We start from the raw sequence: 21,174 nt of genomic DNA, 5'->3' as shown, positions 1-21,174 counted from the left end.
CCACTTTCAATCATTTATCAGCAGTCCAGGCTAATCAGGGAGGTCCCAGATGACTGGAGGTTAGCAAATGTGACATCCATCTACTAGAAGGGACAGGAGGATCCAGGGAACTACATGCCTGACAGTCTGACCTCTGTGCCAGGGAAGGTTATGAGCAGATCATCCTGAGCATCATTACACAGCATGTACAGGACAACCAGGTGATCAGGCCCAGGCAGCATGGCTTTAGGAAAGGCAGGTCCTGTTTGACTAACTTGATCACCTTCTATGACAAAGTAGCCTGCTTAGAGGGTAAGAGAAGAAAGGCTGTGGATATTGTCTACGGGGACTTTAGTAACACCTTTGACACAGTTTCCCACAGCATTCTCTTGGAGAAACTGGCTGCTCATGGCTTGGATGGGTGTATTCTTTGCTGGGTAAAAAAAAATGGCTGGATGGCCAGGCCTAAGGAGTGGTGGTGAATGGAGTGAAATCCAGCTGGTGTCAGTCTCTTCTCCCAAGTAACAAGTGATAGGACAAGAGGAAATGGCCTCAAGTTGCACCAGGGGAGCTTTAGATTGGATACTGGGAAAAATTTCTTCGCCAAAAGGATTATCAAGCACTGGAACAGGCTGCCTGGGAAAATGGTTAAGTCACCATCCCTGGAGGTATTGAAAAGACATACAGATGCGTTGCTTAAGGACATGGTTTAGTGGTGGACTTGGCAGTGCTAGGTTAACAGTCGGACTTGGTGACCTTAAAGGTCTTTTCCAGTCTAAACAATTCTATGATTCTAATCTATAATACCATTTTAGCAATGTCATAACTGTTGCAGAAGGACTGTAAATGTATTATGTTTAATAGAGAAAAATTACGCTCTTAAGCAACACTACACACTTCGGGAAAAACAAATTACCACCAGGAAGCATTACTAGTGTCAGCACCAGCTGTGCACTTTCGGGGGTGGAGAGTTTACCTGAAAGGGTGCGAGGAACTCCTCCTTGTAGAGAAATGTTGGCCTGGGGCATAGACATAGCCATGGGATTATCTACCTGAAATCCCAGTTTATATCCAACCTGTAACAATTGTTAGGAGATGGAAAACACATAAGAAATCTCTACAGTAGTAAAAAGAATTGCTACATATCTTTTCATAGTTCTTCTTGAAATTAAGAAACTGTAGCTTATTTTCAAAGAATGCTGGTGATTTTAGGTGCCCAAATTCAAGGTTTCATATAAGAAGTCTAAATATCAGATTTTTGTGACAGTTCAAATTAAGAAAGACAAAAGAGAAGCCACTCTTGAAATGATTCTTGAAAATTGGGGCAGAATTTAAAGTGCTGTATTAAAAAAAAAACCAACCAACACAAACCTCCCTTGCTGTTACTTTTAAACTTACTTGTTCAAAAGCCAGTTTGTTAAAACCATAGGAATTCAAAAGGTTCCCCCTCCTCTGGTCAGTTTTATAAACTGCATAGCCAAAATAGCTTACCGTTTATTCAACTATAGTCAAGATTTTATTTCCACTTAAGCTGATTCTGCAAATATTCATTCAAAAAAGCACAGGACGTGCAATCACGGTAATGGAAGCAGGGCTATACAAGCTCAAAAATTCCTCTTCAGAAGTCACAGATGGGCCCAAGAAACCTCAGGGCAGGGACAGTGATGTAGATGCTCATAGCCGAAGTTGTAACAACAAGGGAACTCTTCCAAAGGCCCTATTCAAATGGCAAGTGACTGAACTGCCTGTGAAGGTAGAATGCAAAACCAAGTAGAAGGCCTGGCTTGCACTGTACCCAATATCATTGCAGGCCAAAATTCACCTCTCTTAAAGTTACACCTCAAAGGGAAGAACACTGGCAGAAGGAATCTTCAGAAATTGCATTAGTGCAGTTGTTAAATATTACTGTTCCTACTGCAGTTTCTTCTACTTATGGACAGAATAACAACCATCATTAAAGCTTAAAAAAAAGAACGAACATCTGGCAGAGACTGAACAGATCCTTTCATATACAAAAGTAAATGGTTAAGTAATTAGAAATCCTTCAAAATGTAAGAGCATATGCAATCTTCGACAGCTGTTGCTGCATGCTCCAACCATGGTGATTAAGGGAAATAAAACCCCCTTTCCATTTAATCGGTGCTTGGTAGGAACACACTAAATGATACTTTTATAGGTTCTTCTTGTCTCCAAACATAAGTTTCTAGAAATCTCTAAAGCACAATTGCTCTACATTTAATTTCCAGAGGCTTCAGTTCATGGCTGCCCCTTCTGTGTGTTCAGTGCACCACCAGAAGAGACTCCACAGCCAGTAGCTTGTACATAATACACATGTAGCTTGCTAGAAGGAAGAAGTATAAAATACTTCAAAAGAAGTGCTTAACCTTTCTAAAACAAGAAGAGAACAGTTTGGATACATATCATCTTAACTTATTGCCTGCAACCATATAAACAATTCTTTTCCACCTAGCACATGCTAATTTTTGCAAAGAATAAAAGCCATTAAATTATAATAGTGGGTATTCACCAAGCGATACAGATCACATGTCAAGTACTCAAACACAGACGTTATGCTTGCTTACCTTGGATTTAGCATGCCAGCTGAAGTGAAGATTGTTGGTCTCACTGGGTATTAAGAGATTGAAGGACAGTGCGTAGTGATTAACCACATCGTTCCTCACATAAGACAACTCTGCATCAAGACCTGTAAATAGGAAGGAAAAGAGTAAGATGGGGAAGAACAGGACCAGCAGTAACACACCAGAACAAACAACTATCAGTACCACCAGCTCCACTTGTATTTGAATGTTTATGCAAATACTTCCTCAAGTCCATAAATTCAATTGCAGGTTTGGAGATCAGTAGTCATGCATGTCAGCATTAACAAGAGTGCTTCAAACTCTTATAAAGCAACAATTTCAGAGAAATTGCAGCCTAAACAACAGGTAAAAGTTGGAATGTAATGGAAAGAAACATGACTTTTCATACAATCCTCCAAAAGAGCCATTATAGACTGTCCTGAACATACTCCTGTCTGCTTCTGGGAATCATAGGTCCAGTTTTGCTCTTACAGCCATGTATGCTCAAAACAAACTGCTTTGGATTATTAACTTATTAATTGCATGTAATTCTCCCTGGAATAGATCATAACACAAAGCACATGACAAAAGGAGGAATGACATTTGTACACTAAGTAATACTAGTATTTAATGTCTGCCATTTGCTTTCTGGACTTTTAAATAAACCTCAATAGTTGAAAGACCCAGAGAACTATTTAGTACAGAGCACTAAGGTGCATTTTCCTAAATAAGGCACATACTCTGATATTTAGAAGTACTGAAGCTGCCATTATCTTTTGCAGCACACATTCCAAAGTCACACTGAATACAGGATAGGACCCTACAGCTTGCCCTAGGTGTCACTAGCAATTAGTGGTAAAGCAAGCCCTACAAATTAACCCCCTTCCCTGCAGCTGTCAAATTAATCCCAGCTCCATACCCTCAGGACAAAACCATACTGTATTTGTAATCAGTACCATTTTGTCTTGTCTCACACAGCTATTCCTGCATTGCTCCCAGTTAAATGCTATCCAGGCTCAAGAATACATTGACATACTATGAAAACTGGGCAAATCAGACACAGGTGCATGCTCCAAGCATGAGCTACACAGAGGGGACCAAGTTCAATTAAAGTATTCACAGTACGATTGGGAACATAAATAATGGAGTTATTTTTATTATGGCTAGAAAGTCAAGAAAACTGGAGAGGTTGTGACTCCAAGATGACAGCATTTAAGGCATCCTGAAGTTATTCCAAGAATCTAGGGAGTCATGAAAGGTTTGGGGGTTTGTTTGGGGTTTTTTTCAAAAAGAAAAAAAATCAAAGATAACTATTGAACTGTGTAGACAAGCTATATTTGAAGAAAGGGACAATGAGCATAAGATAATTAATTCCTCCTATTTAGTGGAAAAACTGGGCACAGATCAGTGCAAAGTGATAAGCATTCTCTTATTCCAGAACTTGATTTAATCCACCTTGTTTTCACAAGATACAGAAATGCAGCCAAGAAGTTCCTCTCCATTCTTGCTGCTGTTAACCACTTTTACTCCCTGCTGGCTCATTAATGTCCTGAAACTTAATCAAAACCCAAGAGTATATAATCACAGATACTAGGGGCTGGTGAGGGGGAGAACTCTAGAGACTGGATGCACGAAAGGAATCAAGAAGACAGAGTAATCCCAGGGAGAAATGCAAATGCTCTCAAACAAGATCCTGAACAGAAGATGCAGATGATGTCTTAAGTGCTGACTGTAATCAGCACAAGACAGTATATAAAGGAAAAGTTAAACCTTTCTTCTCCAATTTGTCCATATTTCCACTCAATAATAAACAGCAAATGTAAAAGCATATCCACCAGTAAAATAGGGACAAGAGGGAAGCACACACACACCCCTTGAAACAAAGACAGACATTTAAAACACATAAAAGAAACAGCAAACTTCCAAAATAGCTCATCCAGATAATTTTTACATGTCTACATGTTTATTCATGAAATCTACCTCAGTTTTAGACAACGTGGAAGGAGCATATAGAACAATTCACAAATATCAGGCATTTGCCATTAGATCCAATCAAGACAATGGGAAGCTTTATGGGCGTAAACTTGCTAAACAAAGTATTCAAATCAAACCCAGTAAGTACAAGTTATTAAAAAAAAGACAGGAAGATAAAAGGATTAGCAGGTGAAACTATGAAACTGGAGCAATGAAACTACTTTTGGAAGAAAGAAAACCTTCTCTTGCTGATAAATGGTCACACCAGCAATTAGAGGTTCACAAGAAAAACATTTCAGAATTTGTAACACCAAGAGATTTTCAAGGTGATAATCCTTGATTTAATATAAACTTTGTAGAGAAACTGGTCATAGAAATCAAATGGGTATACAGCAATAAAATAGCCTGTTATAAAAACTGGCCTTTATAAAAGTAATGTAAAAGGCAATCCTAATTGAAGCTGTCAAGCATAAATATCTTGATGTGCAATAATAGCTAAAAGTGTACAAAACCAAATTACCCTACATAAGATCAATCAAATCTTTTAGCTTTACTAGTGGTACAACACCGAGCAATTTGATTATATAGACCACTAATGTTTTAATGCATGTACTTCCATGAAAAGCTTCACAAACAGGCAATGCTCATTATAAAAATTTCAACAGCATCATGTAAGAGCAGCATGAGAATCAATGTCAAGTTTTATTGCTTAAAAAATTTATGCTCTAAAAGACTGACATATAAAAACAATTTAAGAGGTTTTGTAGAATAGCTCTTAACTCATAAAAAAGAGGCAGATTTGCCTGGCTTAATATCCTGTTTCTATAGAAAATGCCTAGGGAAGAATATAAAACCAAAGTAAATACACAGTGACACTTTGGCAGTAGATCCTCTGTGCTTCTAGTGTTTGTGGATCTTCCTAAAGTAACTTCCTAAACCAATAGGCAGTATGTTCCAACAGCTTCTCACTATATTTTTTATCTTCTATGAATTGGGATAAAAGCTTTCTCAAACCCTGAAAACTGACAGATACATACTTAGGAAATGTCAATGTTTCAATACTGTATGGTATTTTTTCCTTTTAAGTTTATAAAAAATGAAAACATTTCCTCTATAGCACATCTTCTTCCATCACTGAACTACAGACAAAATTCCATTTGCCTTGCACAGCTAAGAACCTGTGTCCACACCAGACAAGCAAGCGCCCATCTTCCTACCCCCAATCTGCCACAGCAGTTTTGCTTCCAGACCATCCTTCCATCCCTAATTTTTCATCCCCTTGCTGCCTCCCACACCTCAATCCTGAATTCCTGAAGCACTTTGCCTATATAATTTATCTCAATCAGGCCAGCAAAACACAAAAATTGCAGTTGAACCTGCCAGTCAAATAGATCAACCTGCCTGTGCTCCAGGCAGGAAGGTGTGTTCTGCCCAACACAAAGGAGTCTAGGTGCCAATAACCAGCGATGCCAGGAGCTGCACCACATCCCAGTCATAAGGGAGGGCACTGGGAAGGTACATAGAGGCCAGGAATCACACACGGTACTGCAGTGAAAGGTGATGAAAGCCAGAGCCATAGCTCATTGATCGGTTGCATGAGTATTCTCAATGCAGGCTGCCATCGCTCCGCTTGCTGCATTCCTGGGCTTCCTCTGTTTCATGAGTCTTCCACTCTGAGGAAAAGAAAACCTCCCCATACCCACAGAAACTGCACAGGCAATACTGCGGCACCATGCATGCTCAAGAGGTCCACGTCAGGTAGATTCCAGACTTCTACACTTAGTAGATTTTAGCCAAGATAAGGTATGTTCTTCTCAATGCCGCATGGGTTGCACAGGTTAAATTCTTACCAATAAAAACCATGGCACAGCCTGCCAGGCTCCAACAGCCCTGTGCTGCTGAAGACAGAGGACAAGGATACCACTACCAATACACTGGGCAGACCACATCCAACACCTCTCTTCCCACAAGGTCAGATTACAAGGACAATGATCAGCCTTGGTGAAACATCAAACAGGTTCAGTTACATTCACTGAGTATTGGTGGGGAGCTACCTGTACTCAGTCAGATACTTTGTTCCTTGTTATCTACACACTTTTTTTTTTTTTTTAACAAACAATGAAATGGTGCCTCCTCACTGCTTAGATTCCCAGACTGATTAAGTGCTATTATTAACTTTCTCTGGAGTAGACTTTAAAAATGGTTAAGGAGTTTGCAGAGAACACTTTAGGCTCCATTACCATGATAGTTTAAGTCTAACTCAGAATTGCTTTAATTCTGCATTTCACTTTTTTTCTTCAGACACCTACTTACACCTGCCTTGCAATGTTCACTACTTAAGCCTTCAGCAAGCCAAGTTCAAGAAGTCAAGCAGGTAATATGCAGGGAGGAGAAAAAAAAAGGTGGGGAACACTTCTCAGGCAGCTTAACTTCCTGAATTAGTGAGGATGCTCAGAAGCACCCCTTCTGGAGGCCAAGACTGCAGCAGCACTAACTTAGATGGGCCTTATTCTAAAATAGTACTGTTACCATACCCAGATAGTCTGGGCTTTTTTTCAAAACATGCTTTGGGAATAGGCAGCTTCAAAAGATGGTATCAAATGCAGCAAGCCACACTGTCAATACACAGCCTCAACCAGCAACCTCAGTTTTTCACTTTTTTTTTTAATGTGTAAATCTCTTTCAAACACAGAAGCAGCATAAGCTGTAATCAGCCTACCGGTAGCAGGTTGCTGAGGAAAAGAAGATAGAAGGAAGGTTTGTTTCCCCAATTGTTTCAGATTCCAAGAATGCTTAGTAAACTACTATACTACTACACTAAAACCTACTGACTGGGGGTGGGGGAAATGGAATTCTGCAAGATGTTGGGTTCTTCCTAAGGTGCTGAGTGCTTTCACCACCTTGCACTTCAAGTAGGGCAAATACACCAGCATCCTGGAACAAACCAGAATTGGTATGTAATGTTTTACATCATATATGGAATGATAAAAAGAAAAAACAGGTGGCTCTAGAAGGAAAACACAGATGCATTACAAAGAGCTAGAGAAAATGGGCAGTTCTTCAATAATTTTCTAGGCAAAGCAGTAAAACATAAAGGGGAGGAGAACCTTACAAAGAAATTAAAAAAAATGTTGGGTTACATAAATTGCAGAGGTGGAAAGAAGCTTTTCAGAAATGCTTCTGTTGATTTAAGTAGCATATTGGTGATCAGTGATGAGGAGTTTTAAAACATAGGCTGCAGTTTTGCTTTGGCAAGCCTTCTTAAACAAGTCCATATGCAGACAACACACAACACAAAGGATCTAGTTTCTCATTACTTGGACTCGACTAACCTACACCAGCCCACATGAAAACAGTAAGACCAATGCTTTGCTTTAATTTCAAGGGGAAAACACCACCCTTTTACCCAGGCAACCCCTAAATCTCATTATTAACTTCCACATCGTTGTACCTCCTACCCTTGGGCACAAACTTGAGAGAATAAATTAAAGTTGAACACAAACAAAAAGGTAAATTTGAGCAGCACCATAGAGAAAGTCAGTCATTCTTTGCACTGTTTAACATAACAAAACATCTGAAGAAGCTCAGAAGAGAAGGGGAGAGGCCAATTTTCATTCCCAAATGTGAAAGATGCTAAGCAGCCCTTGTGTTCATGACAAAATTGGATCATGTCAGTCTAGCAGCCTAACAAAACTCTTCTTTTCAAACGCCCTTGTGTAAATGCAGTCTAGCTGCAACTTTTTTCTTCTTTTTAAGCACAATATACAAAAGAAACTCACCACTATCAGCATGGGAAAAATTAGATTTTATTCTTATGAAACAAATCTATCCTACAACATCCAGTAGCAGTAACATATTCTTCTTAAAGATGACAACAATATTTAGGCATCTGTTACCCCAGGTAACAGACTTCAAGTTATCATAACATAATTCTGGAAGATTATGTCTGAAAATCAAGAACGGGCCAGCACGTCTGAAAATCAAGAACGGGCCAGCAATATAAGAGTTCAGTGAGATCGCTCTTACTGAAATACTGCTTGCTACAATATGAAGATTAGCCCTAGTCTAATAGCAATCTGCTAACAATAGCTGGCATAATTGGCTTTTCCAGCTGCCTACCCAACCCTCTGGTAGATTCCTGTCTATGTACTGAAATTAGTATCCATTTTCTTAATACACTAGTCTGTAATTTGTATGAGTTTCTTCATAAGCAGCTGGGAAATCTCTGCAGTGCGACGTCAAACCAATACAGCCCTCACAGAGCAAAACACTCCCGCTCCTGATTCAGCCACTGAAATAAATTGAGAAGAGTTACACATTTAAGCAAGTTATTATCTTTATATAAATATTCCATTTGTTCAGAGGTTTGCGTGCTCCAGAGAATGATGCCTCCACTCCCGAGCAGCTCGTCTGGGTTAGCCCTCTGCCCAGACCAGAAGCTTCCACTCCAGGGTGAACATCCACATGGAAAAGTATGAACCTCAAGCTTCAACATCCCTTCACCTCCAGCCACTTCCCAAGTCTGTGCAACCTACTCCATAAACACACAGGATTCTCCCAGCACTGGACAATTTACCTTGAAGATAGATATCTTTTTTTTTTTCCTTTCCTCCTTCCATTTTCCTTTCATTAGAAATGCACCATAAGTCTGAAATGCTCATTTTAAATCCTAAGCTTTCTGGTTTTGCAACAGGTTCTGCAAATGTGCACTGGAAACAAATCTGCTGTTTTCATACCATCAGCCTAAGCACAAGCAAATGTGGCTGAAGAATTAAAAATCAGCTCTTGACTACTCATATTTTTTTTTTCAGGGTAGCAAGAACACTTTCCCAGAGGAGCAAGCCTTCTTTGTTTGAATGTATTTAATCAGTTCACTTCAACAAACAGCTTACACAGGGCTGAAACTACAACTGGGAGTTAACAAATGAGGAAGTCAAATACAAGCTGATCCACATGGACCCATTTCATTTAGAAAACAGCAAACTATTGGAAATGTAATACTAAGCATCTGAATATATGCACACACAAACTTCTTATAGCCTATTTGTACATATCCAGTATATACAACAATGAAAGTAAACTTTCCTTTAATAAAACAAGTAACAGATTATAGCCTTCCACTTGCATTTTTACTTAAGTTTTCCACAATACTATAGTCTGCCAGTTACAGCTGTCAGTCAGGAATTTGGTCTGAAATACTTGCTTTTAAACATCTTACAGACCATGAGTCTCTGGAAAAGACGACTGATGAAAAATACCACAGAGAAAAAAGTTAAATCTAAGTAACATGGAGATTATGAAGAAACACCTTTTCCCTCTAATGTAGGTCCCAGAGAACATCAAAAGACATTCTTCAGTGTCAAGCTTAAAAGACAAAATCAGCAGGCACAAATCCATCAGTTCTCACTAACACACTTTCTACCTTCTGCTGAGAAACATTTCTTCCCTGAGTGTTGAACAGGGATGTCCTTCTGCTCATCACACCCCATTTTGGTACACAACTTCCTACTTCTATGTGAAGTTCTTCATTGCCTATGTGCATCTATCTCACAAAAGAGCTTTCCAACTTCAGTCTAAGCTTTGCTAGAAATGAACGTCTCATAATCCAGTACCACAGACCTTAAAAAACTGACCGTATGCAGTGCATGGAAAACAGACTACAAATAAAGTTACAGCTGGAGACACCACCAAAGCATACTGAAATGTGCAATGGCTTTGTGGAGTTGCTCTACCATTAGGTCATTAACATAACACTGACTGGTGAGGTTCCAGAATTAAATCCATTCTCACCTCCATGGAAAACTTCTCCCACCAGAGCCTGATGCCTCATTGCAAATAGCACAGCTGCTTTGCAAGCTCACCTAACTCTGCCCAGCGGTAGCAGAGAGCATATGGACTGGGGTTACTTACACAAAGGGCTTTGCTACCGCACAGTTAACTTTTCATGAGCTGGAGATTGAATGCCTTACATACTGTTTTCCATGTTGAGGAAATACTCAACATAACTTCAAGGCAATGACTGCATCCTTGAAAACCAACCAAGACTTCCTAGCAGGGAATCTTAGTAGAAAACTTCCCAACATCTAGCACACAGGAGGAAAAAGTGTTAGCTGAGAGCTCATTAAATTCTCGTGAATCTTTGCTGACAGATCACCCACAATTCACATTGCTGATGGTGTTAAATAGAATTTGCAAGTTCAACACCACAGGCAAACAGGATTTTTCTCACAAAGGTCTTTGTGAAAGTCACAGAGTAGATCTGTTCCCTTCTAGGGGTAGAAGCTTTCCCCAGGAGGTGGCACTTGCTGAAGTGAAAGCATAAGGTGGTATTTAACTCTATCCATACCAAGAGGCAGATGTTAATTGTTCCTAGGACCCAACCGCTTACCCTTTTGTTGGTGTTTGAACAACAGCAACAATTACATTTCAACAGCCTGCCTGCTTATTCTTCTCTCCTTCACCTACAAAATCTATATTCTATCTACCAGAAAAATGAAGGCAGCTGTGAAAATGGTTAGAAGATGACACTCTCCTTAACGGGGAGAAAAAAAATCCCACACAAACCAACAGCACGTATCCTCAGAGCAGAACACAAGTAAACTCTGCTCCTAAGAACACCTTTGAAGTGAAATTTGCCCGTTTTAAACTTAAAAGAAAAAAAAAAAGTCAGTAAACTCCCAACAAAACTAGCAGTCACTTTGTATTAATAGCCAGAGCAGTGCACACAAGTTACCTGAAGGACTGATTCCAAAGGGAAGATGCAGTAGAGATGCACAAGACAGATACTTGAAGGCAGAGGGAAATTAGTGCCAGCGACCTACCCAGTGGGCAAGGGAAAATGCAACAGATGCGAATAGGAATGGTGCAGGTACAGGGTTGGAAGCAACTGAAAGGGAGCTCTATAAAATAAAAATATAAAGCTGACTTTAATGAGCAAATTAAACAAATTTATTCTTAGCACATGGAATAGTTAGGTGTATTCATGACAAAAATTTAACTTATTAGTAATGGTTAATGTCTCAATTATTGTAGCATGACGTTTGATGCTCCTTTTGAATTAGAGTGAGAATAAACACTGAGAATAGAAAACAAAAATAAAGTCTTCATCCACATGAACCGCAGCTGCCCAAGAGCACACACCTCAAAATAACTTCAGATCAAATGCTTGCTAGTATCAAAGAGCTTTTGAACGGAACTGCTGTAATTTTCCCAGGCAAGACTCAATCACCTAACAAAAGTATGTCAGATGTCATCTGGACTCGTGAATAATGGGGATTTGCAGTATGTAAGTGTCACCAACCCCACCCCAAAGTTATTCCACCTTTATTTTTTTTTAGTTACAGTAACACACCCACATGTTGATTTAGTTATCTCTGTAGGCAAGACCATAAGGTACCACAGCATAAGTCACCTTGTCTCCCTTCCAGTGGCCATGACTATTTCAGTAACAAGTACCCAACTGAGTACAAATAAAAAAAAAAATTTAAAAATAACCACACACACCCCTCCCTCAATGCATCAGACCTCTTGGCCTCAAAACTCATGCTTCCAGTTCTGTGACCGACAGGACTGCTGAAGGGATAACGCACCCTTCACACCCGTTGAGATGCTTTGGAAGGCTTCCATCACAGTGATGCTAATTGTTTAACACAAAACCAGGCTTTACACAAACTAAAACACGTCTATTTGCTTCTGTGGCAATCTCTGCCATCAGGAAGGCCATGGAGCTTAGCATTTTTTCTTTTATTGGGCATTTCTCTACAAGGCCATGCACTAATTTCTTAAAGGCTAAAACAGTTTTGATAAGATAACCATCTTCAGTTTATCAACCTGCTCAGCTTCACCGTTGCTACCACTGGCATTACACATTCTGAGTGGCTGCAGCTTTTTCAAGCCTACCAAGCAGCAGTTCCAACGCTTACATTACTGTTCTTATCGGTCCCAAGCAGCATAGTGAAATCAATATCTGGTTAATTTAATTATGGCTATTCAACACCCAGTAAGTGGCAGTGAAATTCTAAAGCATCACATTAGTTTCAAGCTGTTGCTTCTGCTCCCAGATCTCCAAAGCAGTCAGTGCAAGTATGTGAGTTATCCGCTTGAAAGAAGGACAAAGGCATAGATGGAAGAGAAATAATGTGTTTGAAGCCTCTACCACCATGCCCTTTGTACCACCACAAGGCATTTTCAGAGTGTTAGCATTCATTCTTACACAGGATCTGCTGGTGCTGCTGCCATTCAAGGGGGGAGAAAAAAGAAAAAAATTAATTCATCAGGCACAACTCATTAAATGCACTTCACCCTTTACGCACTCCCTGCTTCACAGTTGAGACCTCAAATACGATTTTAATACTGCACACTAAGTTAGGAATAGCCTCTAAAGACCCTTCCACTGCAAGAAAAGTAGGTGCCTCTGTGATATTTCAGTCTGGATAATATCAGGTAGGAATTAGTCATCAAGCAATTCCATTTTGCCAGAGCTCAGAACAACTGTGAACCAAGATAGAGTTGCTATTTATCCCATTAATTCAGCTTTTTCAGTATCCAAACACAACTCTAAATAGCAAAAGGGTAGGAGAAAAAACAAATGCCTTCCCCAAATACTTAATCTTTTAAGGTACCCGCACACCGGAGTGTACAATATAGCTGCCTCCACAGGTCCCAATCTCAGGAAGATGCCACCTGGGATTTTTCATGCTTGTGAGCATGATCCTTATCTCTTGTATTTCCCTCTGCCCAGGTGATATTTAGGAGCAGTTTCAGCCCCTGCCTTCCTCGAAGTACCGTAAGCCCTTCTTGCTGGCTTTTCTCATGCATGCAGGGAGCTTTTTGTCCCAATTTCCTCTCTCTTGTTCTCATTCTGTCCACCCACTGGATGGAGAAAGAGTGTATACTCAAAGAGGCCAAACAATCAACAGTGATAAATAAGATGCTGCCAAACAGAACACAGGTGTAAAATCACAGCAGTGTGGAATGCAGCTTGGCGATTTTATTCCTTCCCCTCCCCCTCATCAGACTAGCCTTCAGCCTCAGAGGTCAGATTTCTTCCAAGTCCCTAACACACAAGTGTTACAAGAGCCACAAACATTTATCACTAGACAGAACTTGGCCTCTCGGGAGCTGAAATGGCTGCTTCCTCCCAGGGCTGAGGGCAAAGAGCCACACTGAGGAAGCCAAGCTGCCTGCTGCCCATGCAGTCCCTCCTGAATGGCCAATTTGCAGAAGCAAATTGCTTTCTCCAGGTAGGATTCAGATGGAACCCCAGCATTTTTTAAATCTCAACACATAAGCTAGTGTGATAAATAAAGCAGAAGTCAACCACCCATCTCAGCAATGCTGAGTAGATCAATACACATGAGGACTTACGTATTTCCTGGACTTCCCTCTGGTCACACGGAATACATTATTTCAAAGCAATCCTAACCCAGGCCAGAAGCTGCCTCCACTGGCACCACTTCTGATGGCCTTCTGCAGGCTATTTCAAACTTATAAGAGAATATTCTTCTGCCCATTTGTGAGCATTACAAATATTGCAGTGGGTTTATATGACTACACACATCTCAGAAGAAACATGCTATTTGAGCTTTGCAAATTAAAAGTGAGGCAACAAAACAGAAAAGGGCAGAGGAACCCCAAATACAGCTTGTTCTCATAAACCTCAAAATAGTATTGACACAAACCGTGGTACTCAGTAAATCAGATGGACAAGCATCCAAGCACACTGAAAGGCTCCAAAACGAAAACAGATTGCTCAACTCTGCAATGCAAGTAACTTGTCACAACCTGCTGCAGCTTGCTAGCAGCCAGATGTTGCTGCATGCACACTCAAGCCCCCTATTTCTCCAAAGACGACTTGAGTGACATTCACCTGCAACACTAAAAGCCTGTCTAGTAAGCACCAAACACAGACTATCATTAGGCCAAAGGGCTTTACAGGGCAAAGTAATAAAATAATTATCCTAAAAACAGCATTTCCAATTAAGTGGAATATATCAGAATATTTTCAGGCCATCAGCAGCAATTCCATTTTGTTACAGTGAATGGTGTCTGTCAAGATTAGAAGCTCGCCTTCCATCCAGCTATGTTCACCTACAGTAATCTTTAAGTCCTTTTCAAATGATAAAATGAAGGATTAACACGCAGGTTTCTGCACTTCTGCAAAGACAGGCCCATGGACAATTGCAACACAATACTTATTTTTGCATACAACATGGAAAAAGCTACCATTCTTCAGAGTCAAGTAATTAAAAGCTAGAAAACAAAGATCTACAAACATGTATACAACAGAACCAGATTCTGAACTGTAGGTCACGTACCACATACATGCTTCAAAACCCTAGGGTAGTCAAACATCTCCTCTTTGGTGGAGATCTCATTCATCCACCTGCAGCTACACAGAGACTCTCTGCTATATTTTTTCTGTCCTGAAGAGGCACCATGTACAAGTACCTGTAAGTTACCCACCTCACATGGAGATTTCTAGGGTGTTACTAACAAAATTCACTCTATACGCAGCACTAGCTCAGTGGTGCTGCTCTAGGTTGTGATGCTGTCAGAGACAGGTGTGAGTAGGCTTTTACCAGGTCCTGAAGCATTTCAAGAATCACAAGAAATACATACTTCAACCTTTCAATAATTTAAACATCCAGCTCATTCAAGTACACTGATGTTCAGCTCCCTTTCATAACAGGGACAAATACCCAGGCAACAGACAGAGGAGCAAGAAGATTTCCAGTCACTACAAATGCAGCACAAGCACCATAAAGCACTTTCGACAGGAACCCCTGTTGCTAACTCCCCAAAACAGCAATTTTAAGAAAGCTGTTTCACAGTATAAAATTAAAACATCTTAATTAAGATCAACTACTGCAATAAGCAGATGTGTAGTCTCCGCCTAAAATACACATAACTGCATTTGGCCTATAATTTACCAGGACCCTGCTCAGCCCTGGTGAAGCCACACCTGAAGTACTGGGTCCAGTGCTGGACTCCCCAGTACAAGAGACATGGAGCTACTAGAATCCAGCAAAGGACCACAATGATGATTAAAGGAACTGGGGCATCTCTCCTATAGGAAAAGGCTGAGAAAGATGGGACTGTTCAGCCTGGAGAACACTCAGGGGCATCTTGTCAACGTATATAGGTACCTGAAGGCGTGCACAAAGAGAACTGAGCCAGGCTCTTCTCAGTGATGCTCAATGACAGGACAAGAGGCCACAGGCACAAACTGAAACATGGGAGGGTCTGTCTGAACATCAGGAAAAACTCATACTGTGAGGGTGACCAAGCACTGCCAGAGGTTACCCACAGATGTGGTAGAGTCTCTATCCTTGGAGATATTCAAAAGCTTCTGGACAACTGGCTCAGGGTGGCCCTGCTTGAGCAGGGGTGGTTGGACCAGATGACCTCCAGAGGTCCCTGCCAACCCCAGCCGCTCTGAGTCAGCAGTATGATTTTAAAAACAACCAACCAACCCTCTGCTGTAACAGACTTTGCATCTCACAACCAGACATCTAACTTCAGTAAGCTACATGCTGGCTTCAAATGAAGTTCTAGAACACATAAGAAAAAGTCACATAAGTGTTAATTTAAACTCTGTAATTAAGCAAGTGCAAATATAAAATCAACAGAAACAGCATTCAATACCATTAGTCAGAAGAAACTAGGCCAGAGAATACTAAGTTTGCAAACTCAGTGCAAACATTGTAGGACTTCTGACTTTTAAGATTCTCCTGTAATTCTAATTTAGCCCCCACCCCACGCCCCCCATATGTATGCATTATGATAGCCCTTAGTTACATGATAACATGGTAGTTTTTCCCCATGGGACTTAAGTTGCATTTAGCGTTTAGGCTAGACCTGCCTCTAAAAAGAGTCAGAGCCATATTATGAGGAGGGCTATCCACAAGCCAATTTCACAGCTGAAAGGAACATAGTCTACAAAAAAAACCCACCACACGCACCCCCACAAAACCAAAAAACAACCCTGCAAGAACAGAAAGGATTGTCCTCACTGCTTAAGCATCTTGTTTCTGCCATGAACAATTAGGTGCTATCTCGTGAGTGCTGCAAAAGAACTGCCTGCAATGCAAAAAAAACCTGCTCAAGCCAAGTTCACAGGCAGCTATTGATTCTGGTCCTTGTACTCGGAGGTATAACCCAAGGTCTCCTGTGAGGCTGGGCTGCAGAACTGCTGGAAACTCACAGCTGAAGGTCTAAGAGATATATGATGAATGCATTAAGTGCTAAATAATGCTATGTACTTTAAATAGATCACATCAAATCCTTAATTATTAAAGCTAGCTACCTAACATTAATGGATATTTTTTACCTTATTCTCTAAACCTTAGTTTGTTACCTGCCAAGCAGGGATACATGTGCCTTTATGTCACAGGATCCTGTGAAAAGCTGACTGATGGAACATTTCAACATTAGGCAAACACCACATTCTGATTTCACAGATGAATTTGAATGAAGGTCACTAAATCAAGTACAGACCCTTTACTGAATAACTCGTCACTAATTTAGGACAATCTGCCCTGCATGTTTAGTATCACAGGGTGGTCACTGGAAAACAGTGACTAGATCAGGTGGCGTTATCGTGCCTATAGTTAGCCACTCTGCAAGACTACCACTACTTTCTTCAGGTTTATGTGCAGGCCCAAAAAAGATTGTCCATACAAACCAAATCCAAAAAGCTACGAACCAACTCCATAAAGCTATGTATCACGGTGCTGAGAGAGTTCACAGACAGCCCTAAAAAGGGTTGTGGTGCCCTGGATGCCTCTCCCCAGCAAGCAGCACTTTTTCTCCTCCCCAACTCCCTGTCACCCTGTACCTCACCCCTGCTCTCAACACACCTCCAGCTCCTGCTGCCATCACTGAAGTCGTCTCAACCACATCCCCTTGACCAGCTCCTCTTTCTACCTTTATCTATTGCTGAATCCTGCCTAGTGTGAGTGAAATCTGGCACATGTAAGTATGTGAAAACCACATTATTATTTTTTTTCCAAAGGCTTACAGTTCAGAGGGCTGTGAGTGTTTTCCACAGCAATGGCAGGAGATATTTCTGACACCATCTGCCTGCCATATAGCAAGCCCTGCTTTCAGACTATGAGAACGCTGCCGCTTTTCAAAATAAAAATCCATCTCACACAACAAGACAAGCCAGTTTTCTCTAGTTTTCCTCTCTGTAAGGTTCTGAAGATTTCAAAACAATTCCTCCTAAGGCAGACACATGGTCAGAATCACACAGCCTAATGGTGGAAATATGGCATAAGCATACAGGAAAGTAGTGGGCAGTTGTCACTATAAACCATAGTATTTGTCCTGCCTCCACACCACAGAAAGAACAGCAGCCACAAATAATCTTAAGCAAGTCACTATTTCATTTACAAGAGCCACAACCTAATTAAAAACACAGGCCATGGTTCCATGAGACAGCAAACTCTGGTTTTGAGGGAGCAGAAGCACTGCAGTGTGCCACTGAACTGGTAGAACCTCACCAGTGGAGAGGCCGTGCATGGGTACGGCCCCGCAGACCTCACACCAGACTCCACGGATGCTCCAGCCTTGCACAGAGGACGCACTATATCACCGTCTATGGCTGATTCAACAATTCACAATCACATGCTTACACTTGTTCCAAACCAAATTTGTGATCTAAAGATGCATGGGGATGATATTAAGATGCATGAAAACACACCACAGGCTGTAGCAACTCTGTGTAACATTTGGGTTTACGAGCACTTCAGGAAGTCTAAGAGTTTTCTGTTCAACCACAGCAATGCAGTAGCAGACACAGAGTTTGTTTAGAAACAAAAGGTGAAAGAAACTAGCTTCTGTGTTTCTATTAGCAGCTTTGCTGAATCTAACAATTCGCTTCACAAGCAACCTCATTTTCCTATCCACTGGGGATGACTATGCTAGCACCCACTGAACCACGGTCTTCCTCAAAGAGGTTGCAGAAGCTGAAAGATCCCTCCCTGCTCCTTGAAAGGTCATGCAGACCGATACGAGCACTTAAACATAAACTTGAATGTATGTAACCACAGTTCATATACTACAAAACTGAACATTTTAAAAGAGCTTGTTTTGTTTTCAGAAGCGTGAAGAACTGGAACAAACCTGTCTGTCCCTTTGGATTTTCTTCTGCCAGAGGAACACAAAGTTAATGGAGATTGGATTGCCTATGTCTAGATGCCTCATTAAATTACACCTTACCTACAACAGCTAGTATGCGTAAGGGATACCCCTAAAATGAAATCTGCTCACGACAACAACACAAGGCAAAATAAACTTTCAGGATCTACAACAGATTTCCAGTAATCTGAATCCCACTAACTGAAAACTGTGCCAGTTTATCTCTGGATTAAACACGAGTTTATGCAAGCCTTTGGGGATGCAGAAGCAGAACAGGTCATTAAGTGTCAGATAATTTAAGTCATATAAAACAGCTACAGACAGCTTGAGTAATAAGTGACTTTGGCCACGTTAGCAACCGACACCCATAAAAGATGCTACAGGATGCAATTTAACTTAAAAACATAACAGCAGCAGCAGATCTTCCCTCCCTGGTTGCTACTTAATGGCGACTAATTATGCTAGTGGGCCATAGAAGTCTGAGCAAATCCAACTAATACAGATTTCAGGCACTAGACTTGGGATAGCTCAAACCCTACTGTATAGTATTTCCAAGATTAACTGCTTGTTTAGAAACTCAGCTAAACAGCAAGCCTGACATTTTTATCCTCTATCCATAACAGAGCATCTGGCAGCAAGCACATGCAATGTAAAAATGACAGCAGCAGAACGCTAATCGCCAGAGCAAGCCATGAGGGGAAAAAAATGTTTACAGTGTCATTCACTCCCCACGTCCCCTGACTTTGGTCAGCTACATTCTTACAGAGCCCAAATTAACTGGAGGTATTTTTATTTTGTCGATTTGATGCAACTAAACTCTTGCACTGCTCGTTTTTCAGCTTACAGAGATACAGGACACTTGCTGAAAAACAAATCACTGGGGATACAAATATATTTGCTCTGAGACTCCAGCCACCAACTCTAAACAAGAGGCTAAGCAAGCCAAAGCTTACAGAAAGCAAATCTTTGTTTAAATCAGAGACTCTCCAAGCACAAAACTACTGCAAAAGCCTTCTGCAGCAGGCCAGATGGGAGACTTCATGAACTGTCTCCAAGTACTTGCGCAGCAATTGTCAGCCTGCCTAGAAATTAAGATTCCTTTCACACACGCACCCAATTATTGCCAGGTCTCCTCTCTGCCCTCTGAATGTCACTCGCCTTCCTAATTAAATCACGGACCTGAACTCACCTCTTTCAGGGCTTACCCCACCCCCACGGGGAACCATCCCGAGTCACCTGAACCTAGGGATCCCCTCACCATGAGAGTAAAGCCCAGGACCCTCTTCCTACCTTAAAGACCCAACTACACAGACACGCGCAAGGCAGCACAGAGACTCTTTCCTGAGTCCTCAGACTCATCCTCTCTCCCTATGACCTCCTGCTCCCCCAGACCTGCAGAACCCCATACGAATCCTCAGATTCACCCACCCCAGTCCCGTAGCCCCTCATCCTCTCCCGAGCCCCAGGTCCTTCATCCTGGCTCACAGCCCTCTCCATCCTGCCTCGCACCCCCAGATCTGCCACCTTCTCAGCAGTCCCACAAACACCACCCCAGTCCTCCAGCCCCAATGACCCCCGCCCCGCTCCCAGAGTCCCGCCATCCGCTTCCAGACCCCCAAAACCGCCATCCCAACGCCACAGAACGCCCCCTCACCCCCTTCTGAGCGCCCGGATCCCCCAGTGCCACCTCAGTCCCACACAGCCCTCGGCCTCACAGGCCCCCGTCTCCCCACGGACCCCGCCCCACCGCCGGGCCTGCCGCAGCCCCGGCCCCGGCCCGCACTCACCGATCAGCCGCCGCACCTCCTCCTCGCTCAGGTAGAGGCTGAGACTGGGCCCGGGGCCGGCGGGGGGCCAGTCCGGGGGCCCCGCGGCGTGCGGGCCAGAGCTGGGGCCGGCCTGGCCCTCGGCACCGGCGGGTAGGAGCAGCAGCAGCGGTAGGAGGCGGAGGAGATGGCGGCGCGGGCCCCGCACCCGGCACCACCACCACCACCACGACGACGACGACGAGGGCCGCCGCCGCCCCGCGTCCGCCTCCCCCGGCGCCGAAAGGGGCCGGCCCCGCCGCTGCCGCCCCCCACCGGGCTCTCGGCCCCCGCCCCGGCGCCCCGGCACCATCTCTCCGCGGGGAGGGAGGGGACGGGGTGGGGGGGAAGGCAGGGAGGGGACCCCCCGCCCCGCCGAACCCCTCACACGCCGCGACCGCCAGTCCCCGCCCCGCCGCTCATGGCTGCGCGCGCCCGACGCCGTCGCCGCTTCCTCCGCGGCGCCGCACGCCCCGCCCCTCCCCGCCCCGCGCACGCGCGGCGGCGCGGCCCCGCCTCCCCGGCGGCGCGAGGAGCGGCGGGCCGGCGCGTCAGGAGGTCTGGGTCGGCGGGGAGTGGGTGTCCTCTGTCCCGGCGCCGGAGGGACAAGGAGGGGGAGGAGAAGGAGGCGGAGAAGAAGGAGAAGAAGGAGGAGGAGGAGGAAGGAGGAAGAAGCAGGAAGCAGGCAGGCAGGC

At 42.9% G+C, this 21,174-nt stretch overlaps 1 protein-coding gene across 2 annotated transcripts in view; it reads right to left on the bottom strand.

The window, feature by feature from the left end:
- The window catches only part of RYK (receptor like tyrosine kinase), a 64,645-nt gene extending 43,699 nt beyond the window's left edge, over positions 1-20,946 (bottom strand). The window contains exons 1-3 of one of the 2 annotated variants that reach the window (XM_075099569.1): positions 20,462-20,946; positions 2,562-2,683; positions 956-1,055 (exon numbers count right to left, since the gene is read on the bottom strand). In XM_075099569.1, the coding sequence (XP_074955670.1) occupies positions 956-1,055; positions 2,562-2,683; positions 20,462-20,792 (553 nt within the window). In that variant the 5' untranslated portion in view covers positions 20,793-20,946. The remainder of the gene's footprint in view (positions 1-955; positions 1,056-2,561; positions 2,684-20,461) is intronic. The other variant, XM_075099568.1, reaches the window with a different exon arrangement.
- Between the last annotated feature and the right edge of the window lie 228 nt (positions 20,947-21,174).

Source organism: Phalacrocorax aristotelis, chromosome 7 (genome assembly GCF_949628215.1).
Source record: "Phalacrocorax aristotelis chromosome 7, bGulAri2.1, whole genome shotgun sequence".
NCBI lineage: Eukaryota > Metazoa > Chordata > Aves > Suliformes > Phalacrocoracidae > Phalacrocorax > Phalacrocorax aristotelis.
The sequence above is the reverse complement of the archived record's forward strand: the minus strand, read 5'-3'. Positions and strand labels throughout refer to the sequence as shown.